The 25,256-nt window shown below is 43.6% G+C and overlaps 1 protein-coding gene across 1 annotated transcript in view; it reads left to right on the forward strand.

Annotated features, from left to right (window-relative positions):
• Positions 1–22,173, forward strand: part of Onecut2 (one cut homeobox 2) — a 45,925-nt gene extending 23,752 nt beyond the window's left edge. Inside the window, exon 2 of the mRNA XM_021151099.2 lies at positions 21,778–22,173. Within this exon, the coding sequence (XP_021006758.1) occupies positions 21,778–22,064 (287 nt within the window). The 3' untranslated portion in view covers positions 22,065–22,173. The remainder of the gene's footprint in view (positions 1–21,777) is intronic.
• Positions 22,174–25,256: the final 3,083 nt, after the last annotated feature.

The raw sequence follows: 25,256 nt of genomic DNA on the forward strand, positions 1-25,256 counted from the left end.
TCTCCTACCTCAGCCTCCTGGGTGCTGGGATTATAGGTACAGATCAACCATACCAAGGGATAAGGCTGTTGATCCTTTGGGTTCTTTTTCTTGATAAACCTTATGTGTACCAGTGCAAATGCTGCCTATGGTAGACACTAAGAGGCAAGATGCTCTGGCCTTCCACACTTACCCTTTATCTTCTTCACGGTAAATGAGTTAAAATAGAGTTTGTGGTTTCCTTGTGAGTTTTCTTTTCTTTCTTTCTTTCTTTCTTTCTTTCTTTCTTTCTTTTTTTGTTACTTCTAGTGAATCTGGAGATTCTCACATACTTTCCAGCCATATACATTTCCTTTTGACAGTGTCCTGTTCCCATCCTTTGCCTCTACTTCTTTTCAATAATATTTTTCTTGTTCTTCGTGTGTTCTGCATTGAAGTCCTTTGTAGTTTGCAAAAAGGTTTTCTCCCGTGCAAACTGGCTTTGGTTGTTTGACTGAGGTTGTCATTGGTTTTGTTCACTTTAGTTTTGATTCTTTGAGATGAGCTCAGGCTGTCCTAGAATTTTCTATTGTAGTCCCTGAACTCATGAACACAAGATGCTCCTGCTTTGGTCTTCAGGGTGCTAGCATTATAAGTGTCTGCCATCGGACATGGTCCCATGCTATCTTATGGAACCTAATGTGTTATTATTACTTCCTTTCCTGTGGCTTTGATAAATCACCGTGACCAGGCAACTTATACAAGAGTTTATTTGAGTTACACTTCTAGAGTATTAGAGGCCGTGAGGATGGGGAGACAGGGCATCATAAAGTTGAGATGGAGCTAGCCTCCCTCTCAGATGGAGGACAACTCAGTCCAGAACTACTTTCTGGCCATTATTTTCTTCCCTAGTATTGTAAATGTCTCTCAATCACACGTTAGGTTCCCATACATGTTCAGGCCTATTCCCATAGATCTGCTCTGCCCTGTGGGTGTTTTGGCTGCTCTGCCAGCAGCATGCCCTTAGTGACCTTTTCTAAAAGTGTCTCTAACCCTGCCAGGTCTTATTTTGCTTCCTATCTTTTGTTTCTCTTTTTGCTTTGTCTGCCTTACCCTTCCACTCTTCCAGAGAGTTCCAGAGCACTGTTCCTAGGATGACATGAACAAATACCTGCTTACCCCAGGCAGGGATCAATGATAAACCAAAGAGAGAAGACCGCCAGATCCTACCTTGGTGAACAGTGAGTTTTATTGGAGTTACTCACTGGAGTGTAGGAAAGGGGTTACTTAGAGGAGCAGAAATGACTCAGAGTGACATCAGCAAAGGCCCACCCCAGTGTGTGGAAGAGCTCACAAAAGCTGAGACACGGAGCCACACTGTGCAGCTTGCAGGCAGCTCAACAAGTTAGGAACTGTCCTTTCCAGGTGGCTCAATTGGTCTGAGCCTCTTCCAGAAAGAGTTCACCCTAGAGTATCTCACAGCTGTCCTTGTTAATTATCTATACTTGCGGAGGGAGGAGCTTAGTGTTTCTGGTCAGTTTCAGGGACTTCCAGGAGCCTCTGTGTTGATTACTTCCTGAATTTCAGGAGCTTCCCTATAGGAGCAAATGTTTTACCTCTCCGTAGGACATTATGTTGTTTGACCTTTGCTAACAGTCAGTACCTTTACAAGCTTCCCTCCAAGACAGAGGAATATCAGAGGAAATGGATATACAACTTAGACAAATACATGCTTGCATTCTAAAGCAGACTGACTATTGCCAGCACTCTAGAGGGAATACATGATGTTCCTTATCAAAACTCCTCAGAGACAGACAACATCCTCAATAGCTCAGCTTAGGGGTATTGCCTCCTGATTTGTTTCAAGACACTTATCACTCATGTGTGTATCCCTAGCCAGTATAATTTACCTTTTTGAGTTTTAACATTAATCTTTTAAAGGAATCATTTATTTATTTTATGTATATGAGTGTACTATAGCTGTCTTCAGACACACCAGAAGAGGGCATCAGATCCCATTGCAGATGGGTGTGAGCCACCATGCTGTTGCTGGGAATTGAACTCAGCACCTCTGGAAGAGCAGTCAGTGCTCTTAACCACTGAGCCATCATCTCTCCAGCCCTTAACATTAATCTTACACATGTATATTTTCTTGACATAGATGTTTATGTGTCAAGGTTATTTTTGAAGCATCTTTATGCCGTTGCATGTCGTTTCATTGGTAGTTATCCCTTTTCACCAAAGCCATCCCATCAAACCAGTATGCCACAACTGAACCATTCTCCTATTGGCAAACTCTTAGGTCATTCCTAGTCATATCATAAACAGGACCACCCTGGGTCCTCTAAATGCATGTATCCCCTAAACGTACATACCATATATTTCAGTGGAGTTTTACGTTTCCTCAGAAGACCCTGAAATCAGGACTTAACAATGAGTAGTCTATTTGGAAAGGGATCCTAGCAAACATTCATACAGTGCTTCTCAACTTTCCAAATGCTGAGATCCTTTAATACAGTTCTTCATGCTGTAGTGACCCCCAGCCATAAAATTATTTTCTTTGCTACTCCATAACCATAGTTTTGCTTTTGTTGTGAATTGTAATGTAAATATCTGATATGTAGGCTATGTGACCCCTGTGAAAAGGTCATTCAATCCCTTAAGTGGTTGCTACCACAGGTTGAGAACCACTGCATTAATAGAAGGTTGGGACGGTGACAGAAAGCCCAGGGAAAGCTGTTTTATAAAATACATTCCTAGCGTCAGCAACTGAAGCTCGACCTTCAGTGACACTCTAACATCCCATAGAAACCACATATTATGGATTTTTTTGTTTTGTTTTGATGGTGAGTAAGTGCACAAAATATATTTGATACTGAGTGTAACATTTAATGTGAAGCTCTACAGCTTCTGTTCTGAACGCCCATTCGCATGGTATAGAAATTCACTGAACTGTGGACATTTACATTTTGGGTCTGGTGAATTTTGGTGTGCGGTGTTTGTGTTTTTTTCTAAGTAATAAAATTTATTTAAGAAAGGAAGAAAGAAAAAGAAAGCACACATATATGCACACACATTTCAGAGATGTCCTAGCTAAGGAAGCAAGTTCACTTGGTAGCCCTCATTATTCACTGACTGGGGAATTTTAGAAGGGTCATCCTGGTCTTGCCTATGGGCAAGGCAGAGTTTTGAATACAGAGAAAGGCTTCAAAAAGGGAATGGCAGTGCTGGCACTTGTAGCAATTGGGAGTGATATTGGCATGAACATGTGGTGAGGGCCCCTAGGGGCGTGAACCTGTGCCCAACACAAGCTGCTCAAGGGGAGCCTTCCAAGAGTGGACCACATGGGGCCCACATATATTCACCCATGTGAGATTCTGTCAAGCTCTCCCAACATGAGTTCAGTCAGCTCCCTACAGACCCAGCCTTGCAGCTCTTGAAGGTGAAATACTTTTACATTTCTTGCCATTTGTGTGTGTGTGTGTGTGTGTGTGTGTGTGTGATTGACACTTTAATTTGTAATTCCTAGATTAGCAATACTTTTTAGTAACTTTTTATATATTTATTGGACATTCAGGTTCCTTCTGTGAAGGGCCTATTGTGATCCCTTGCCTATTTTCATATTAGAATGTCTGGGCTTTGCTTATTGATTTCCAGTAGACTTTATATATTCTGGCTCCAAGCCCTTTGCCAATAACATGTATGGCAAATATCCATGGTTCTCTTTCTGGTCTTATTACAGTCTCCAGTAAACAGACGTTTTTAATTTTAATGGGTCCTAATAGATCATTTTCTTTTGAATTAATACTTACTGAGTCTTAAGAGATCTTTCCCAGGATTATAATATATTATCCTGTATTACTTTTCTGAGTCTCTCTCTCTCTCTCTCTCTCTCTCTCTCTCTCTCTCCCCCCCCCCCCCCCAGTATTCACATGAAGATTTGTAATTCATACAGAACTTGTGTTTTGTGTAAGAAATGAAGAAGAGGTAGACAATATACCTGGCCTGGCACAGGGCAAACACTCATTAGGTAAAGCATTTACTCTGTAAGTCCAAGAGTCTGAGATTGAACATCCAGAGCTCACATTAAAGCCCACGTCTGTAAACCTAGTGCTCCCACGATGAGATGGGAAAATCTCTGAGCTTACAGGTGTATTTTGCCCTGAATCAGGTCCTGGTGTGTTTGAATCTCCCTTTGTGCTTGTGCTTCTGTTCTGTGCGGCTAGACTTGTATATTTTCCCCATGTGGCACCTTACTGAGCGGCTGGGTATCTGGGAAGTTGATGCAATGCTGCTTTGTGAAGAACAGCTGGGCCATCCTGGGCATTTTTTTTCAAGACTGGGTTTCTCTATGTAGCTCTGGCCGTACTCACTCTGTAGACCAGGCTGGCCTTGAATCCACAGAGATCCACCTGCTTCTTCCTCCCAAGTGCTAGGGTCAAAGGCATGCGACACCACAAGTGGCTTAGCATCCCCTGTACATTTCAGAATTAGCTGATCAAACTCCAAAGACAGCCAAGAATGAAGAAAGGAACAGAGGAATGAAAGGCCACTGGGATCTGATTGGAGACAGCATTGTATTTTGGACCAATATGGACAGAACTGAATTCTTGCCAGTGCCAAATCTGCCACTCCAGTTATTTAGATACTCTGTAATTCCTCTAAGCAACTGGACATTTTCTGCCAGAGACTTGTAGACCTGTACAGTACTTGGTGTTAGGTTGAGTCTATGTACTTGTTTTGATTGTACTATAGGTAAGATAGTATTTTTTTTACATATGTATGTGTTTGTGGTATGCATGCAAACACATGTGTATGGGTGCATGTGTTCAGGTATGCATACACATATATGCACGGATGGAGGCTGCAGTAGAATGTCTTGTTTGATTTCATTCCACCTTATATACTGAGGGAGGTTTTCTCACTTGAACTCTGAGCTCACTGACTTGGCTACTCTATCCAGTGACCTCCCCCTCCCCCCCACATCCCCTTTTCTACCTCTACAGGTAGACTGCCACATCTGCCTGACATTTATGTGGGTGTTGTGGATCCGAATTCTGATCCCTATACTTGCATAGCAAGTGCATTACTCACTGACCCAGCTTCCTATCTCAGATACTCAATACTTTTTAATATTCTGTGTGTAGTATTATATCAAAATACCATTGACTTTTGTCTACTAAGTCTAAGAAAATATTTTAATTCTTGTATTAGTTTTAACAGTTTCCTTTCTTTCTTAGATTTTTTATATAGATACAGTATTGATTTTTTTAAGATTTATTTATTTATTATTATATGTAAATACACTGTAGCTGTCTTCAGACAGACCAGAAGAGGATGCCAGATCTCATTACGGATGGTTGTGAGCCACCATGTGGTTGCTGGGATTTGAACTCTAGACCTTCTGAAGAGCAGTCGGGTGCTCTTACCCACTGAGCCATCTCACCAGCCCCCCAGTGTTGATTTTTTTTATGTATATCTTGTTACTCGTCATCTTATTGAACTTCCTTATTAGTTCCAATACTCTGTCTCAGGGGTTTTGGGGTTCTCTAGGTTAAAAATGAGATTATCATGTAATGATGGATGTAATGTTTCTGTCTGGAAAGAATATAGGCTAGCTGTAAGTGCGAGGAGTCTGGAATCAGATTACCCTAATTTCTCTTAATTTTTTTCCTTTTATTTTTTGACACATGATCTCTCTGTGGCCCTGTCCCTCCTGGAACTCACTATGTAGACCAGATTGGCCTTGAACTCACAGAGATTCTCCTGCTTCTTCTGACTCCTGGGTGCTGGAATTAAAGGTGTTCAACACTATGCCTGGCTGTAGACTACCCTAGCTTTTATCCCAGCTTGCTACTTGCTATGACTATAAGTAATTTGCTTAATTCCCTTTATGTTGGCATCACTAAGTATAAGCAGCCTCTCATGTAGTGGCTCCAATAATTGGCCGATAGAGCTGTCCAAGAAAGAGGGGCACCTGTTTAGCTTCTGCCGCCAACTGGTTTCATTACCTTCTAAATCTCAGCATCTTACCCATTTGGTTTTGTTGTTGTTGTTCATTTGTTTCATTGTAATGGCTACTTGGCTACTTTCCCAACAGTGCTGGATAGTCGTGGCCTCACCTAAAAGCAATGAAGCATATCCTACTGATTTTGTTGTAGGGCAAGATTTTTTTTTCCATATTTGATGTATCTGAATCAGTCAGTGTTAAGCTTTGAGATTTGTGTTATGCACATATAAATGAAAACACTGGTACTGACATTGTCTTTAAATGCCATTGAGACGTGAGAGACCACGCACCTCCCCATCCACGCACCTCCCCACCTAGACAGCTATTAGGATAACTTTTCCAGAGAACATGCTTTGTGATGTTGGAAACCTCCCGAGGATGCTCACGATGAGGTCATCGCAATGCACACTGGCCAGCCACTGTTTGAGAACAGTATCAAATTCCTGAGCTTTAGCGTCTCATTAGACTCTTAGTAACCTGAAATACATCTTCAAGCTATTTATCTTTTCAAGGAGGGAACACAGATAATGCTCCTACAGGAAAAACCATCTAACCTGCGTGAAAATTCAGCACTGTGGCACTGTATCCGTGATGCCTCACTGCTGCTCCTGTAGTCCTCATTTTCTTGCAGTTTCTAAACATTTATTTATTTAGTGTACACACACACACACACATGCATGCTATAAGAGCAGACATACATAAGTATAAACACACATGCACACACACCCCTAAATATATAAATAGAGTCTGCTTAGTCTGTTTAGTGTTACTTGTGTGTTTATAATTTCAGTCCTGATCACTTGGTGTTAGATAACCAGTTAGGGGGCTAATCCCCAGAGAAGTCTATTTTCCCACATTCACCACTTCTTAGTTGCCTATTGTCTTAGTTATGGTTTCTACGACTTGGAAGAGACACCATGACTAAGGCAACTCTTATAAAGGAACACATTTAATGAGGGCTGGCTTACAGTTTTAGAGGTTTAGTCCATTATCATCATGGCAGGAAGCATGGTAGCCTGCAGGTAGACGTGGTGCTAGAGGAGCCAAGAGTTCTACATGTTGATCCAAAGGCAGCCAGAAAGAGACTGTCTTCTGTAGGCAGCCAGGGGGAAGGTCTGGATCACACTGATCAGACTTAATCATGTGCATGAGACCTCCCAAGCCTCCGTAGTGACACACTTCCTCTATCAAGGATACACCTCATCCAATAAGGCCATACCTTCTAACAGTGCCACTCCTCATGGGCCAAGCATATTCAGACTACCACATTCCACTCCCTGGCACTCATAGGCTTGTTCAAACACATGAGTCTATGGGGGCCGTACACTCTATAAGCGCACACATACATAAATGTAAGCACACCTGCACACACTTAACCATAGCATAATGCAAAATGCACTTAGTCCAACTCCAAAGGTCCCCATAGTCTATAGCAGTCTCAACAATGTTAAAAGTCCCTTCTGAGATTCATCCAAGCCCTTAACTGTAATTCCCTATAAAATCAAAATCAAAAAGCAGATCACATACCTCCAGCATCACAAGATATACATTACCATTCCAAAATGGTAATACTGAACCAAAGTTAGGAAATACTGAACCAAAGCAAGACCACAAACCAGCTGAAGAAACTCCAAACTCTGCATCTCCATGTCTGATATTAACATGCTCTTCAGAACTCCAGCTCCTTTCATGTTTGTTGACTGCAACACACTTCTTTCTCCTGAGCTGGTTGTACTCCGTTAGCAGCTTTCCTCTGCAGGTATCCCAGAGCTCTGGCATCTCTAATATCTTGAGTTGTTGTCTCCAAGGCAACTTTAACTTCATAGCTTCTTATTCCAATGTCTGAGATCCACACATGAACTCCTTGGGGTCCTCCAAAGGGCTTGGATCATTTCTTCAGCTCTGCCCTCTGTAGTACTCTAGGCTCTGGGTGACTCTACTCCTCTGCTGCTGCTGCTCTCAGTGGTCATCCCATGGTGCTGGCATCTCCAATATGCTGGGGTCTTCTACTGCAACTGGGCTTCACTTTGACCAAGAGCCTCTCACAGGCTCTCTTCATGGTGCCAAGCCTCAACTTCTTTGCATGACCTCTTCAGTCCTGGGCCTTCTGCCACTGAGGCTGCACCTTCACCAATGGCTTTTCCTGGCTTCTCATAGTGCCAAGCCTCAACTGCTCTCCACTACACCTATAGTTCTTTGTTTATAGGTAGGGTACCATAAGATTTTTCATGTTAGCATATCTACTGGTATCATACTTCTTTGGGTCTTGTTTAGACAGCCATATTGTTGAGATTTCATGGGTATCACTTCACTGTTATTCCTAGAAGACACAGTCTTCCTCAGCAGCTTTCCTGATTCTGTGGCTCTTTTACTCTTTCTCCTCTTCTTCTGCAATGGTCCCTGGGTCTTAGGTGCAGGAATTGTGTTGTAGATGCATCCACTCGGGCTGGACAGCCTGTGATCATGTGTTCTCTGTATTTTCATCAGTTATGATTCCCTCTAATGATCTCCTCTGTCACGGGAAGTTTCTTTGGTGAGGGAAGAGAGCTACATTTACCTGTGGTTCTGAGGATAGCTATTTAAAATGTAGTTAGGGATTGTGCTGGTTTGGTAAAGTGTAAGTCTTAGGTTCTCCTCTATGACCTTGCTAGCCCTGGGGGTAGGATAGGTTTTCAGTACCAGGTATGATTTCTTTCCTGTTGAGCAGCCCTGAAGTCTAATTAGAGAGTTGTTAGTTACCACCAAGACATGAGTGCCACTATGGCACTTACAGATGTTCTCATGCCATTCTGGTCATCATTGTGCTTCATAGACATCACAACAGGGTAAGACTACTGGATGCTTCCATCCCTTGAAAGTTTGCGTGCAACCTGCAGATATGATGGAAACTCATCCTCGGGGAGGAGACTTTCCAGTCATAGCCAACTCAGATCTCTGGATCTTGTGTCCAGAATTCATGATTCATGGTGTCTTTGGCAATAGAGACTTATCTTCAACCTTGGGGAGGCCATCAAGAGCAACAGCGATAGACTATTTCATTTTGAGAGTCTTTTTTATTCCCTTGACCAAAGATTCAAAAAGAGTTTTCTCATGTCTAATATTTTAATTATTTTTAGGTAGTCTATGGTCCTTGGAAGAGTAGTATCAAAACAAGTGGGACTAACATCCTCTGTGTGTGTGTGTGTGTGTGTGTGTGTGTGTACAGACTTATGGCAAATAGTACTGCTATGATTCATTGTGGACTTTTCAGACCTCTTTGGTGTTATTTTACCTTCCTTCCTTTCTCCTTCCATGTTGATACCCTCACCTCCCCTTCTCCCCATTATAATTTTTACTCCAGTTGAAGTTTCAGCTTTCCTTTTGGTCTTGGAAATGACTTTACTGGGAGGTTGAGCCTACCCTGGGTCTTCTAGCCATCTGAAATCAGATGTTCCTCTCCAGAATCACCTGCTTGTTTTTGCAGCTCCTAGTTTCCTGGGTGGCTTAGAGGAGCACTGTCCCTGGCTATCTTTAGCTATGTGGAGAGCTGGAGATCCCCTCAGGACAGTATTCTGCTGGGCAGAATGGATGGTCAACCATTGTGATTTCTAAGAACGGGTTCTCCAAAGATTTGTCATAGTAGGTAAATGAGAAAACTTTGTTGGATCTGATGGGAAGACAGCGGGATTCTCAAAACACTTCCATTCTTAACCATTCCCAAGGACCAAGTAAACAGAGCCACCTCTAGGAGTTCTAGTTTCCTTCACTCATCCCTGTAGTCTGTAAAGTCTTTGAACGTCGCTGTCTTTGAATGGCACAGTTTCATCAGCCAAGCTAGACCATCTATCTTTAGCAGCCTGGTGTTTGATGTTCATTGTTTCTGCTCTCTAAGCTTCTACTGAAAAGGAGAACAGAAGCAGAAAGCATACGTTCTCTCAGTGCAAGATTCCTAAGTGCCAATGGAGCCGGCTGCTGGTGGAGAGCCAGACATCTGAGCTCTCTCGGTTTATGATTCTCAGACCTTCGGTGACTTTGTCTTGAAAGCAAAAAGTAAGGAACGGAAATAGAGCTGGTTTTATCCAAAGACTGCCTCTGAGGCATTTGAACTGAGCTCAGTCCCGGGGCTGTCTGCCTTTTGTTGGATGAGGAATGGACAGTGCACCCCTACCTTGATGCTTATTGAGACCGGCTTGCTTATAACTTGTCCAGTACTCATGTGAAAGCAGAGACTCTGGGATGTGAAGGAAGGCTGTTCATCATCTAGCACCCATATTTTCCAAAAGATCAGGTGAGGAGAAGCTTGAAAACACCTTCGTAGTAAGAAATGTGCCCTGGGTCAATGGCTATGTTCAAAGCACAGAGAAGACATGTGTGGGCAGCACCAAGCCTCTTTGGCCTCTCAAACCTCTGCCTAGACCCCAGAATGTTCATACATATACATGTACATGTGTGTGCATATATTTGAAAGCCAGAGGTCAACCTTGGGTGGCATTCCTCAGGTGCCATTTGTCTTGTTTTTGAGACAGGGTCTCCCACTGGCCTAGGATTCCAAATGTAGTCTAGGTTGGCTAGCCAACAAGCCTCAGGAACTTACCTGTCTCTGCCTCCTCAGCACTGGGACTGGATTGCAAGTATGCACCAGTATGTCTTGCTTACTTTCATGTGGGTTCTGGGAGCCAGGCTCTTACAGACTGAGTAATTACAACCTCCCTAACTGAGTCATCTCCTCAGCCTCCTTCTCTAGCTTCCATGTTCCTTCTCTTGCTTTCTTTTCTCTCTCTCTTCCCTACTGGCTCCTCTTTCCTCCCAACTATATTTGCTCTGATAAGCTGAGCTGTAGCTCTGAGCCTAGCATATGGACAAGTTCATTTGCCAAGGATGCTTGGCTTAATGTTGGAGGCTTCTCTTCCCAAGGTTTTGCTTAAATCCACAACGATACGAATATGAGAAGAGAGGAGCCTAGCAATTATGAGTGCCTTGTGAATGCCCCATTCCTTTTGTTGTTGTTGTTGTTGCACATCATTTCTTCTCTTGGCATCCCAGATAGATTTTTTTTTTTTTTTTTTTTTTAGATAGGGCTGACTCTACCACTTCAATGGATTGGCATAAGGTCTGTGGAGACAGAGTTTCTAAGGAAAAGCAGCTTTCTCCTTTGAGACAAAGCCAACTTGCTTCCCATCTGACTCTGACCATGGGAGAGCATTGAGGTGAAGTTAAGAGTTTAGCTTTCAAGAACTGAGTTCACAGTACCGAGTCTATGACCATCTGGGAGGTAATGTGGCTTATTGACAAATCAGGAATCAGGCGGGCAGGGAAGAGTTGAAAACTATTTATAGTTTCCTAAATTCATGGAACAAAATGAAACAGAATAATAATTTTCAAATTTCCTGTCCCCAAAGTTAGTCCTTCCTCCACCAAGATGAATTCATCTGGCCATCGGTAGTCAACAGAATGTATTGGAGCATGAGACCAAGTCTCTTGTGTGTCAGTCTCTTTCCCCCATGTCCCTTTAGCAATGTGCTGGCACCCGTCCCTCTGCTGGCCCAAGCAGCCTGCAGGACTACGATTTACCAGCACTGATGGCTGAGTGAACATTAAATATGTACCAGCACAGTGTATGGGTCCCGCCTGCTTCCTTGTTTGAGTGCAAGGGATCCTATTATTCTTCCTGTAGAGACTCTTGACTGCAAATTAGATCCAAAGAAAGGGTTAGCTTGCTATTCTGTCAGTCCTGAAGAGTCACCTCTTAACAGCAGAGAAGTGAAGAGAGTTAATTTCCTTTCTTCTCTACTCAAGAGCCCATAGCCTTTGCAAAGAATAAGACCAGTGGTACAAAGGTGAACTTTTTGCCATTGATGTTTTCCAACCCAGTCTCCCTGGACCTCTCATGGGATATGCCTCCTTGCTGAAGGTCAGTACCCACCCCCACCCTCCTTTATACAATCCCTAGCTTCAGGCTCTTCAGCTGAAAAGGCAAAAAGGCCTTTCCTGTGAGCTTCAGACCTACAGAATTGCAGGCGCTGACAGACTCATGACTTTGAGGGTTTCTTCTCCCCATCTCTATCCTCTGTGCTGGACCATCAGAATGAACTCATCAGGGGAGTATTTACTGATTGCAAGATGGATCTAGCGTGGCTGCATTATTTCTTAGGGACTAAAGAGACCCATCCCAGATAGAATGTATTTGAATGTAAATTAGTAATGTTAGGAAACACCAGTGCTCAAAAGCCTTTTAGGACCCCTGACACAGGCAAAAAAGAAAAAAAGAGGGCATCATGGCCTTATTTTTTTCTTTTGCATGAGGCTGGGACCTATGTGAGAAAGTAAGGGGGACGGAACCCACAAACTTTTACTTACCTTTAGCCCTGTGACAAGTTCATGTACTATTGAGCACATGGGAAGTAGTTTTTTGAAAACGTGTATGTATGTCTCTATATTGAGTGTATATCATATGTGCCCACAGGAGCTAGAAGAGAGTGCCTAGAGCCATCATGGGTGGTCTCACACGGTCATCTTCCAGCACTGCAAATGTCTTTAATCACAGAACTGTCTCTCCAGCCTTTCAGATTGTGAACTCTAAACCTCACCTCCTGAAAGTACAATCCCCTTTCTCTATGAAAGAGGAAGAAGAGTCACATATTCTGAACATCTGTGTACTTACTGTGACAGCAAGCATTGTTTGTGTGTTGGGGAACAGTCAGTGTGTGTGTGTGTGTGAACACGTGTGTGTGTGTGTGTGAGCACGTGTGTGGAGGCCAGATGCTATTGTCAAGTGTCGGTTGCTTTTCACCTTGGTTCCTAAGACAGGGACTCTCACTGAATCAGGAGTTCATTGATTCAGCGAAGCCAGCTAGCCAATGAGCTTCAGGGATCGTCCTGTCTCTGTCCTCCTGGCCGTGGGGAAATAGACACCACCAATGTGCTCTACTTCTTACCTGGGAGCTGGTGATCCAAACTCAGGCTCCCATGTTTGCATGGTAGGCATTTTCCTGACCAAGTCATTTCCTCCACCCACAGCTGGCCTGTGGATGATCTAGAGTGGTGGGCATCAGAGTGCCCAGTACACAAGGCAAGTAAGGCTGACAGTAGATAGTGAAGGACTGGAAAAGGGCTTGGCTCTGAGATGAGGCTTCTCCCCTGCATTTGACTCACCCCATGAGCAGGAAGGCCAAGGTTGTTCTTGGCTTTAGTGTCTGCTGTCTCTCACCACAATTAGGTGGCATAACATAACCACAAAGCCGGTGGCATAAGTCAGCATTTATTTCTGTCCAGAACTCTGTGGGTTGACCTGACTGTTTTGCTGATCCAGGCCACATTTGGCTGATCTCAACTGGACTTACCCAAGCTTCTGCAGTCATCTGCTGGGCTGGCTGGGAGTGATCTAGTACTGCTGGAGTTGAGTCACACCATCTCCTCCTATAGCTAGCCTCAGTTTGTAGGTAGAGTTCTCAGAACCTTGACAAATTTTCATCCAGTCTGATTGTGCTAAGCCTAGGCCCTTAATCACAAGCCACCAGACTAGCTCCTGTCACTCAGCCATGAGTATCGTTGGCTGACACCACATTTTGCTGATGGAGCCAGGGCCTTATCTCAGCTCTCAGTAGTAACCTCTGTTTTCTTCGCTATGATGAAATAACCTCAGGCTGGGTACTTTACAAAGAAGAGGGGTGCGTTTATGTAATTTCTGGAGGTTCAGTGACGTGGTGTTGGCGTCAGTGTGGCTTTAATGAGGATGAAGAGTGTAGAGAAGAAGGCTCTATGACAGACTTTATGACAAGTGACAGGGGAAAGAGAGATCAGATAGAGGGGCAGGAAGCTTGAGGGAAACATGTGAGACCAATGGGAATTCTACAAGAATTACATTAATTGCTCTCGAGGCACACCTTAATAACCTCAGGCCTTCCCACCAGGTGTTGCCTCTCAGTGCACTGCACCAAGCTTCCACATTGAAAACCCTTAGGAAGGCAGAACACACTAAAACTATATCCAAACTGTAACAACCTCTTTTTGGTGCATGTGTTCCTGGTTTCAGAGGGGAGAGGGTTAAAAGGCAAAGCTATTTATGAAGATTCTGGCTGTTACCAGATCTACACAGGAAACAGTGTGGTACGTGGAGGTGACACCTGAGCTGGAGAGGGAGGCAGGAGGAAGAAGAGGATGCCGGATGCAGGAACAGAAAGGACAGCTGGATTCTTGGAGGACAAGGATGGACAAGGCAATTCCAGAAAACATATTTGAGAACTGGAGGGAAGCAGAAACAAGTCTAGAAGAAATATAAATCAGGGATGAGGGGACAAACAAGGGTCCCCAAACTTTGGGATACCTTGGACCACATTCATCCTGCTATGGCTTGGTAGCCAGGACTTGCTCAGGCTGCTCTCTCCAGCAAATAATTCATGAGCTTCCACTAAGACAGTATATTTCCCTAAACACTCATCCCCTGAAGCTGCTAGTGTAGGAAAGATGAAAATATCTCTTAATGTTTAATGAGGCCACTGAGCAGGGGTTCTATCATTATTTCACAGTAATAATTCTGTTGCAGATCTCTAGGCTTAAAGAGAGTACCAGCCTCGTTTTAGGGTTTCTATTCCTGCACAAAAACATCATGACCAAGAAGCAAGTAGGGAGGAAAGGGTTTATTCAGCTTACACTTCCATACTGCTGTTCATCACCAAAGGATGTCAGGATTACAACTCACAGAGGGCAGGAACCTGGAGGCAGGAGCTCATGCAGAGGCCATGGAGGGGTGCTGCTTACTGGCTTGCTTCCCCTGGCTTGCTCAGCTTGCTTGCTTATAGAACCCAAGACTACCAGCCCAGGGATGGCACCACCTACAATGGGCCCTCCTACCCTTGATCACTAATTGAGAAAATGCCTTACAGCTGGATCTCGTGGAGGCATTTCCTCAAGGGAGGCTCCTTTCTCTGTAGTAACTCCAGCTTGTATCAAGTTGACACACAAAACCAGCCAGTACTAGCCCAGTACAAGAAGGGCACTCACTTGAGATCTGAATTCCAGGTGCAAAATCCAGGCAGTATGAAGCCTTGGTTTAGGTTTCTTTACTTCACGGAGCTACTAGGGAGGTTGAGGAGGGGGTTGGTAAGCCTGCTTGCTGACCTCCCAACAAAGAGGATCTGCTGAACTTTAAAGAACTGTAAATGGGAATCCATACCTCTACTCTATCTTCCTCTCTAAAATGTGTGGAAAGAAAGTCCAAGGGGACATCTTGGAACTGATTCCGTTGGTACTCAATCTTCTGGGCTTCTTATCATCCTCATGAAATGGATAGACTCTTAGTAGACAAGGACCCTAAAGATCTTTGAGTGTGACAAAGACCAAGCTACAGGATATAAAAGATGTCCAGGTGACCAGTCATGCTTAGAATCCCAGCACTCAGGTATCAGAGCCAGGAGGATCGCCCCAAGTTCAATGATAGCCTTATTGAAACAGCAATCTCCAGGCCAGTCAGGGCTACATGGAACTTTTATTAAAACTAAAGCGAACCAAAACAGTGTTTAAGTGCCCAAGAAATTAAAGGTACTGAACTTATTGGATAGATCATGAATCAAGGAAGTGTATGGTACCAGAATGACCCCACCCACTTACACTTTCCTCTAGAACCAGCTAGACGCTGCTTTAAACACGCACGCGCGCACACACACACACACACACACACACACACGAATGTATATGCACTCCCAAATGTACTCCTCATGTCTTCACAAATTATCTCTGTTTTGATAAACTCTGCCTCAGATCTATGGCCATATTCCCGCGTGTTGACCATGGTGAGCAAAGGGCAGAGCTAAAGATCTGATTATCAGAGGACAACTGAGACCCCAGAATTCCATGAGCAGCCTCTCCTGAAGCAAATAAGATACAGCTATATAGGGAGTCAGAATGGAGATATCTAGAAGAGCATCAGTCAGGAGAGAATTATCTCTCCCTCCTAGTTAAGAAGGATTGGCTATGAGGAAGTATCACATAGCCAGATTTACAGTGTCTTTGTTTTATTAATATCCCTGTTGGACAAATAAGGTAGTGACCAGGTAAAAAGTAAGTTGACTTGTTGAGATATAAAACTTGGCTTATGCCTGGATCAGACACTCCCTTAGAAACAAATAGTTAAAAACTCCGTCTGCCAATGAGCCTTCCACTGTAGGTTGCTATTTGGCTGTTGCCCTTTACTGTTAGTCACAGGCTATGGACAGATCTGTGGATTCTTGTCTGTCCCTGCCTGGCCTGGTCCAAAATTACCAATCTGAGTCCATGGAATTCCTTCTGGAAAGGGGGGGAAAGGTGTGGTGACGTGGGGAGCTCACCTCATGGTAGGTAACCAAATGACTATTCCCGTCTCTGAGCTAGAAATGAGCTGGGACTCCCTTACAATCCACAGAAGGAGGCAGGGCCACAAACAGCTGGAAGCATCCTGGATTCACACTTGCCTCACCAGCACCAAGTCCAGTTACTGTATGTTCCCCCTGCTTTCTTCTCTTGGGAAGGAAGGAGGAGGAAGGGATACGGTTAGTCCGGATGAGATTGGACCTACTATCTATCACAAAATTTCCCTCGGGCAGCTGGAAGCCCGATAGGACTGACCAGCATGTTGGGCTGTGGCAAGGCTCCATCAAGGCCGCCTGTGAACATCTGCTGTTTATTTGTGGTCTCTGACACATTCCTGAGTTGGCGAGAGCCACTTGGCACTTTCCTAGCCATTCAGAAATGGGTATATATTGACAGTAGAATGTAGTATCTTAACAATCCCTGAACCATTTGCAGATGACCTGTGTCTCTGGGGAGAGTTGGCTCAGTGGCTCGTTTTAGGAGCACTGGGGTTCACAGGTCATTGCATCTGTCGATTTTTTTTTTTAGACTTTCAAAGCAAGTAAAACTTTATTTCATTCTGTTTCTGAGCAACTGACTTTTTTTTTTTTTTGCTTATTTTAACATCATATTTTAATTTACTCTTTGAGAATTTAATATGTTCATATGATGTATTTTGATCATGCCCCTTCCTGGTCCCTGCTTCCAGTCCCTTCCACGTCTCTTTCTCTTTCTCATCCCTCTCCCAAGTTCATGTCTTCATTTTTATAGCTCATCAGTGGAATCCAGTCAATGCCCTACAATGCATGGTTGAGGGGCCATCCACAGAAGCGTGCCTAACTTATCACACTCGTGAAGAAAACCGACTGTCCATCTCTTGGCAGCCATCAACTGCCAATAGCTACTCAGCCAGGGGTGGGGGTTATGAGCTCTTCTCCCATTCATGACTGGCTTGAAATTGTACAGACGCCAACAGTTGCTGGGAGTTCATGAGGACAGTGGTCTTGCTGTGTCCATAGACACAGTTTGGCCCTAGCCTGCCTCAAGCTACAGCTCTTATAGTCTTTCTGCTCCCTCTTCTACTAGGTTTACTGAGCACTGGGTGGCGGGGCCATGATATACATGTCTCAATTATGGCTGACCATGTCACAAATACATGTGCTCCACATCTGAGCCACTGCCCAGCTGACTTTGTGAGTTAGAATCATGAGTTGTCAGCTGTTAATACCCCGAGCAAGTTCAGTCCTGCTACGTCATTTTTCTGGCCTTTGGGACTTGCTGTCCATTGACAAAGACCAGGCTGTAACATTCTGTTTGCTGGTGCGGCATCCAGAGGCTTCAGAAAGCAACCAGAAGGGAAAAGGAAGAAAGTATTGGTCTATTATTTCTGTGTGGTGCTGAACATTTTAAGCATTTAATATTTTTCTAAGCATATAAATCTAATATCTATCTTATCTGGAGCTCACCAAATATAATCTGACAAACCAGTGCAGGCTTCTCCCACACAGCGTAATCAGCCTTCTAAAACACAAACAGAGGCTTATCTGAAGGGTGATGATCAATACTGGATGAAAACTGAGGGCTGGTGACTAATCCGGAGGAGGGTGAGTTGACAGAGGACTTTAGCCAATGTTTACGGAAGCTATTTGCTCAGATTTTATCAGGTGATAATTGTGCATCGATATTTATTATGAATCCTCCAGATGAAAACTCCACCCCAAGGAGGTCGGGGCAGAGCTGGGGTCTGAGGATCTGAAGTGGCAATGTGGTGGTGCAGATTGCTTCTCACATCTCTGAAGAGCCTGTGGGGAGCACAGCACCGGTCTGAATCTCAGGAGAGGAGTCCTAACCACTGCCCCTCCCCCACAGAGACCCCCTCCCTGTGCAACAGGCGCTGTTCTGTGGAAGGAGAGGAGGAAGCTCAGTCTCAGGATCATCAAGTTCACTGCCTAGGTGTCCACTTATCTCCTTTTAAGATGACAATCATCCTGCCTGGTATCTATAGCTCAGAGTTGCTGGGGTAGTGCAGTGAGTGGAAACTGGCGTTGTGGTTTCTTTATTGGGCTCCAGGGCATGGACCCTGAAAGGTTAGGGGATTCTACAGTCCCAAGCCTTAGAAATAGAACTCAAGCTGGACATAGGTGGTGGCATAATTTTAATCCCAACATTTGGGAGGCAGAAGCAGGTGGATCTCTGAGTTCTAGGCCAGCTTGGTCTACAGAGTGAGTTCCAGGACAGCCAGGGCTACACAGAGAAACCCTGTCTCGAAAAAAAACCAAAAAAGAAAAAAGAAAAAAGAAAAAAAAAAAAACAAAGCAAAAAAAGAAGTGGAACTCAAAATTTGAACCCAGGTACTTCTGGCCACAGAGCTTTCAACATAAGCAGGGGCTCCTGGAAGATTTTAGAACACAAGATTCAGACTGGAGGCATGGGGACCATCTGAGACAGCATCATCTAAAAGCTAATAATGAATGATGCAGAATCCCAATGCTCCCCACCCCTGTAAAGCCAGGTTGCATCCACATCTGTATTTGTAAAGAGCTCTTCAGGTGACTCTGGCACACCCTGAAGTGCAGAATCACTTTGACAGATGAACTCAAACATAACATGAGAGTCTCGCCATGAGCTTGTGGCAGCCAGATGGGAGCCTACATTATCCAACAAATTGTGAGAACCTGGTGGTGTGGGTAGGGGCAGATGTGCACAAAAAAAGTGTGCAAGGGAAACTGTGCAAGGGCAGAGTGTCAGGAAGTCTCTGTAACTGCCTTCTTATCACATCCCCTCATGAGAAAATCCTAAGCCCTCCAAGAGAGTATTTCTTGTGTGGATATCCTTACTTTTGGAAGATGGCATGGTACATTTTCTTTCTTTCTTTCTTTCTTTCTTTCTTTCTTTCTTCCTTTCCTTTCCTTTCCTTTCCTTTCCTTTCCTTTCCTTTCCTTTCCTTTCCTTTCCTTTCCTTTCCTCTTTCTTTCTTTCTTTCTTTCTTTCTTTCTTTCTTTCTTTCTTTCTTCCCTTTCTTCCCCCCTCTCCTTCCTCTTCCTCTTCCTCCTCCTCCTCCTTTTTCTTCTTAATGAAAGAAAGACAAACCAGGAAGAAAATCTTTGCCAAAATTGACATGCCCCAACAGTTTTCCCACCAGACGCCCCTCTACTCCTGCTGCCCTTGGAGGATACTGTCAAGTCTTATTTGCTTCCAGAGTGAGTCCTCTTTGTTTCTGTATGGAGCGTAGATAGTGTCCTCAAGTTAGGTGAGGGAAGCTTCCGTTTACAGAATACTTTCTTCATGAGTGTTGTCCTTGAGCTAAATCCTCTTCCAGTCCATTCCAGCTGCTATGGCAAAATATCATCCTGAAGTTCATTTTACTCAGTTCTGGAGGCCGGGGAGTAAAAGAACAGGGACCTGCTTCCTGGCTCATGGATGATGGTATTGCAGAACCTCCCCCACACATTTGGAATACACCCACTAGCACTCCTATAAGAACACTAGTCCTACTTACAAGGACTGTAAGTGAACTAGTCACTTCTCCCCAACCCTACCCTCCTAATTGCTGCCCCCTTGACTAGGATCTCAGCATATGAATTTGGTAAGGGCATATAAGCAGCTAGATAACAACAGATCCTAAACCCACAAGTACACTGGTGAGTCACTTCAGAATACAATGTGCAGAAAGGCCTGGACTAAGGACTCGGCACACATATACATACATCAGTGCTTTGAGATGTGCAGAAAAGCATCTATTCACCACTCAGTCCCATCCTAGGGGTCAGGTATCCAGTGAAATTTGACTGTAGAAGAGGCTACCCGACCTAGCTCCCCCTGTTCTTTCCCAGGTAACACCACTGAAGCTATGCAACACTCCCAGGAAGCTTAGGACTCTCTCAAATCATGGTAACCTGTGTTTTCATGTCTCAGCATTGTGACTGCTATGAGCTGTGTTATTTACCCCTTATGAGTATGAGAACCGTGTGTGCTGACTAGTTTTATATCAACCTGGCACAACCTAAAGCCATCTGAAAGGAGAGAGCCTCAACTGAGAAAAATGCCTCCATAAGATCCAGCTGTAATGTATTTTCTTCATTAGTAATTTATGGGAGAGGGCCCAGCCCATTGTGGATGGTGCCATCCCTGAGCTGGAGTTAGTCCTAGGTGCTATAAGAAAGCAGGTTGAGCAAGACATAAGGAGCAAGCCAATAAGCAGCATCCCTCTTTAGCCTCTGCATCAGCTTCTGCCTCTAGGTTCCCACCCTGCTTGACTTCCTGCCTTCACTGCTTCTGATAGTGATGTAAATAAAACTCTTTTTTTCCTAAGTTGCTTTTAGTCAGGGGGTTTCATCATAACAATAGAACACAATCTAAGACGAATTGGTAGCAGAAGTGGGGTGTTGCCATAATGACCTAACCTTGTTCATTTTTGGAGGATTAGGGGAAGACTTTGGACTAGAAAAGCCATTGAGTACTAAGAGCTCAGTGCGATGCTCTGTAGGAGTCAGGAAGTTAATGATGTTGAGGATAGTGCAGATAATGGTCTGGCTTGTGAAGTTTCAGAGGGAAAATACTAATTTCCTGAATCAAGGTATCATTTGTCCCCATTGTGCCAAGTATAACTTATAGCCCTGCTCCAAAGGGTCAGTTAGGCATATCAGACAGAGTTGGTCACTGCCTTCTAAGAGGATGCAGACTTAGGGAGAGCATTTTATCCTGATGGATAAAGTAAAGTCCTGGTCACATATTTCATTCACATGTACCTGCTCACATCTAAGCACATGGTAATAAACATACCTAGGACCCGAAAGGCTGTTGTGATTTTGGTTTCTTTTCCAACTCCCAACCTAACACACACACAGACACACATACCTGTTTTCCGGTATTGGCTTGTCTTTAAAGTGTCCAAAATAGAACTGACTAAATCAAATTTCCCATGATTTGCTGTTGTTGGTTGTTGTTGTTGTTGCTGCTGCTGCTGCTGCTGTTTTGCTTTACAAATGTTTAGATGGGCAGCATTTTGATTAGGATGCCTTCATTTCATCACCTTGACTCCCATCCTGTTCACAATGTCTGGAATCATGTGAATTATAAGCCTTGTTTTGTGTGTCTGGAGAGAGTGATTTCAGCCCAACTGTTCCAGAAGGTGAATGTGCAAAGGGCCCTACCCTCCTCCCCCATACCAGTTCTCCTCTGGTGCATGGCTTCTTCACCTCTTTCACCACAGCTGACTTCAGAGTTAAGCAGGCACAGAGGAAACAAGTTGAGTCACATCCATACTAGACTGTGTGAAGCAGCCATGGCTCTCCTTTCTTGCAATCCCCACTTGCTAACTGATATCCTCCATCACCAAGATGAACTGGGTTGGCTTGCTATTGACATGTGGGCAATCCATTCAATAAAGCTGAACAGTTTCCATCCCCTCTACGACTTGGTCCATGTTTTCAATGGCTTGCCTTCCCTGTTGGGTCCTCCCAGTACCACTGACTCCTCTCCCTTTTCTTTTCTTCTTTCCCCTGAAGCATGCAAACGAAAAGAGCAAGAACCAAACAAAGACAGGAACAACTCGCAGAAGAAATCCCGCCTGGTGTTCACGGACCTCCAACGCCGAACACTCTTCGCCATCTTCAAGGAGAATAAGCGCCCTTCGAAGGAGATGCAGATCACCATTTCCCAGCAACTTGGGCTGGAGCTGACCACTGTCAGTAACTTCTTCATGAATGCCCGGCGTCGCAGCCTGGAGAAATGGCAAGATGACCTGGGCACAGGGGGTTCTTCATCCACCTCCAGCACTTGTACCAAAGCATGATGCAAGGACTCTCCACCTGGGCACACGTCATCTCCAAATGAGGACAACACATAAAACCAAAAACCAAAACCAAAAACCAAAACCAAAACCAAAACCAAAAAACCCAAAAAACCAAAAAACAAATCACAAAGACATCAGATTCTTAGCTGGGGCCCTTCACTGGTGACTTGAAAGCACAATTCTCTTGAAACTTCTAATCTAGCTGTAATCATAGGCCAGGTGTCCATTTTCTTTTGTTTCATTTTAAATGGCTACAGAGTCCAAATGCACGCTGAAAGTTAATCTCTTTGAACCAGACACTATCCTCTGAGTATGCTAAGCATCCCAGAGATCCAAATGGGGCCTTCTTGGAGTGAGTTAATCACAGCACAATGTCAACCAAGTTCAGTGCAGCTGTAAGCATCAATAGCCCTATTCAGGCCCTGTCAACCTCTTGCTAACACTAGTTTCCCGAGAGTCATAGTGGATATTTGGCCTGAGCATAGACACAGGATTCCAAAACACTACATTAAGAGAAGAATTTAACAAGAAAGGCCTCATTTGCTCCCCAAGTGCTTAGCCTCTTTATATCACAGTACATTAAAAATTCTCAGCCATAACATTACAAAAAAAAAATCAGAATGGTAATTACTGAGCACAAGTTTTAAATATGGAAATCAATAAAAAAAAATCCAAGGACATGGTTTTCCAACTCAGGCATCTTTTCATTGAATAGTTTAGAAAACTTTGATTTCAGTTTACGATTTTTCTTTTCTTTACCTCCTGGAAATCTCATGTGGTCTTCTGGATCCGTCAAAAAAAAAAAAAAGTCAATTCACTTGAGCTCCAAGTATCAAGCACAACGAAGATAAACAGAAATAAGGAAGGCTCTGGTTTTAACGCATCCAGTTTGACAAGGCCGTTTACATCAGTCTTTACTGTTGTGAAGTCATTAGGGAATTATTGGGAATATGGCTTCAAGCACATTTTGCAGGTTGTTACAAACTCTGTTTGTACATTGCGCAGATGCACACTCAGGAGGCCAATTTAACTGCTACAGTACAGGAGCAAATGCATCATTTAAGAAGATCTAGATTTTTTTAGATCATTACTGTGCCCTTGATTTACCAGTCACCCAGTTCCTCCTTTGTGCATTACAACTGTGGTTCATTCTTGTTCTTGCTGATCCGTGTTGTTCCCTATCCCATCCCATTAGTTGGGATGTCTCTATTGTTTTCTACAAAGAAACAGTTTAATAAGCCACTTACTGTCGTCTCTTCCTAACTCTCTTCCATTGCTGATTCATCCTTATAATACAGCCGGCAGAACCTGGAGAGAACACAGCACACCAAAGAAGCAGAATACTGCAAACCAAAGACATTTGTTACCTGCCATTTTCTAGCCTACAAATACTGTGATTACTTTTAGAGATCAGAGCACCTCTGTAACTCCGAGTGGCATTCGGCTCTTGTCTTGGGCTCACCACCTGGCTGAGCAGACCAGCTACATCAATGACATTAGCCAAACATCCAGGCAGTGACTTCGCCACGCCAGCTCTGGTTGGTCACCTTCCCATAGCAAGTGAAAGAGGGCCCACAGAACTCTGGGAGATTACAAAGGTCACTATGTGCATATTTACCAGTGAATGGCCCCAGGTGGGCACTAAGGGGTGTTCGGAGCAAGCCAAAAGCTTCGATGACTCTTTACAGACACTTGAGACTGACTTTTGTATGAATTGCTTAATTGAAACCAAAGAAACTTTTTTCTGCACCTACTTCTGCAACAAACAGAACTGTCCCATTGAATGAGTAAATGGTTCCACCAATCACTGGAAATCACCATCAACAGAAAAAGCACGCTAGAATGAAAGAAACAAAACCACCGAAGACACACTGTGTTCAAACAGACCTTTTGGGACGCTCTTATTTTTTATTTTTTATTTTTTGGAAGCAGATTTGAAAGAAAGGGTTGAGACACAAATCAACAGACGAGCCTCAATGGCTGCTGCTTCACATGACAACTCACTCGGTAATCTTAACGTTGAAGATTGTCTTTAATTTGTGCCTATGCAGTTTTTCAAAAGAACATGGAAACAGAGCAACAGAAACCTCAACAGCTACAATACCAAAGATGAGGATTCTCACACCTTTTTGTCTCAGTTCATTACCTTCTTTTGCCTGGCTAAAATACTTATAGCGTCATTGATCTGTACAAAGGTAATCGATTTTGTTTCTTTAAGCAACAAAAGGAAAGGGTCATTTGTTTGATTTTATTGTTTCCCTTTAGTTTTGTTTTATGGCTTTTTACCCAACATGGAATCTCCCCCCTACACATAAAGTTCCATGGACTCCAAACTTGAGATGTCGGGATACTGAGAGGTATTCCTTTCTGTCTTCAGCAGAGCGTGGGAAATACTATTGTCGCTTGAATGTCTGTGGCTTAACCCTTAGACTTGGTTGCTTCTGTGTTCAGTCTTTGTCATTAGGGGAGGGAAGGGGAGCAAGGATCAGGGGTAGGAGTCTAGGTGATCCGCCCTTTCCAGAACCAAAGAATTTATAGAGAAATTTACAACCTCATCTTCATGTGATTGCCACATGTTAACAGGGCTTCATTTGGGGGTGGGGAAACATGTAAAAATAATTGCCAGTTTCTACTTTTCTATTAGCTTTTTAAAAAAAAAAAGATCAGCTGTAAAGTTGCATTTCTAAAGAAAGATATATAGATATATATATATTAAATGTACGAGTACACGTATAGATTAACCCGCATTGGTGACAACCCAAAATTTTTGTTGTTCAACTTTTTGTTTTCTCATATGCACCATTTGTTAAGCATTCATTTCACAACTGTGCTCATTTCTCATGCCATTCCAGAGTTAAATAGCCACTGTGGTTGTCTGGCAGTATTCATAGCTCTATGTAAGTTTATGGTAAAAGTTGAAAGTCCATCTAAGCATTTCTACATGTAACCTGTTGATGAATGGATTCATGATGTAAGTGGGTTTTATTTGTAGTCATCTCTATTCTATGCCTCAACCATGATGAGCAAGGTTTATCCATCAGACTAGCTCAGAGCTGGGCTGCTGGCAGTAGGGAACTTACCCTCTATCATCACTGGGAAGGCTTGGTGATTCATTCCCATCTGTTGTGGAGCAGAAATCCATTTTCCAGTAGATACTGTTATCCATCAGAGTATTCTAGATTCCTCTCAGTG

This window comes from Mus caroli, chromosome 18, assembly GCF_900094665.2.
Source record: "Mus caroli chromosome 18, CAROLI_EIJ_v1.1, whole genome shotgun sequence".
Classification (NCBI taxonomy): domain Eukaryota; kingdom Metazoa; phylum Chordata; class Mammalia; order Rodentia; family Muridae; genus Mus; species Mus caroli.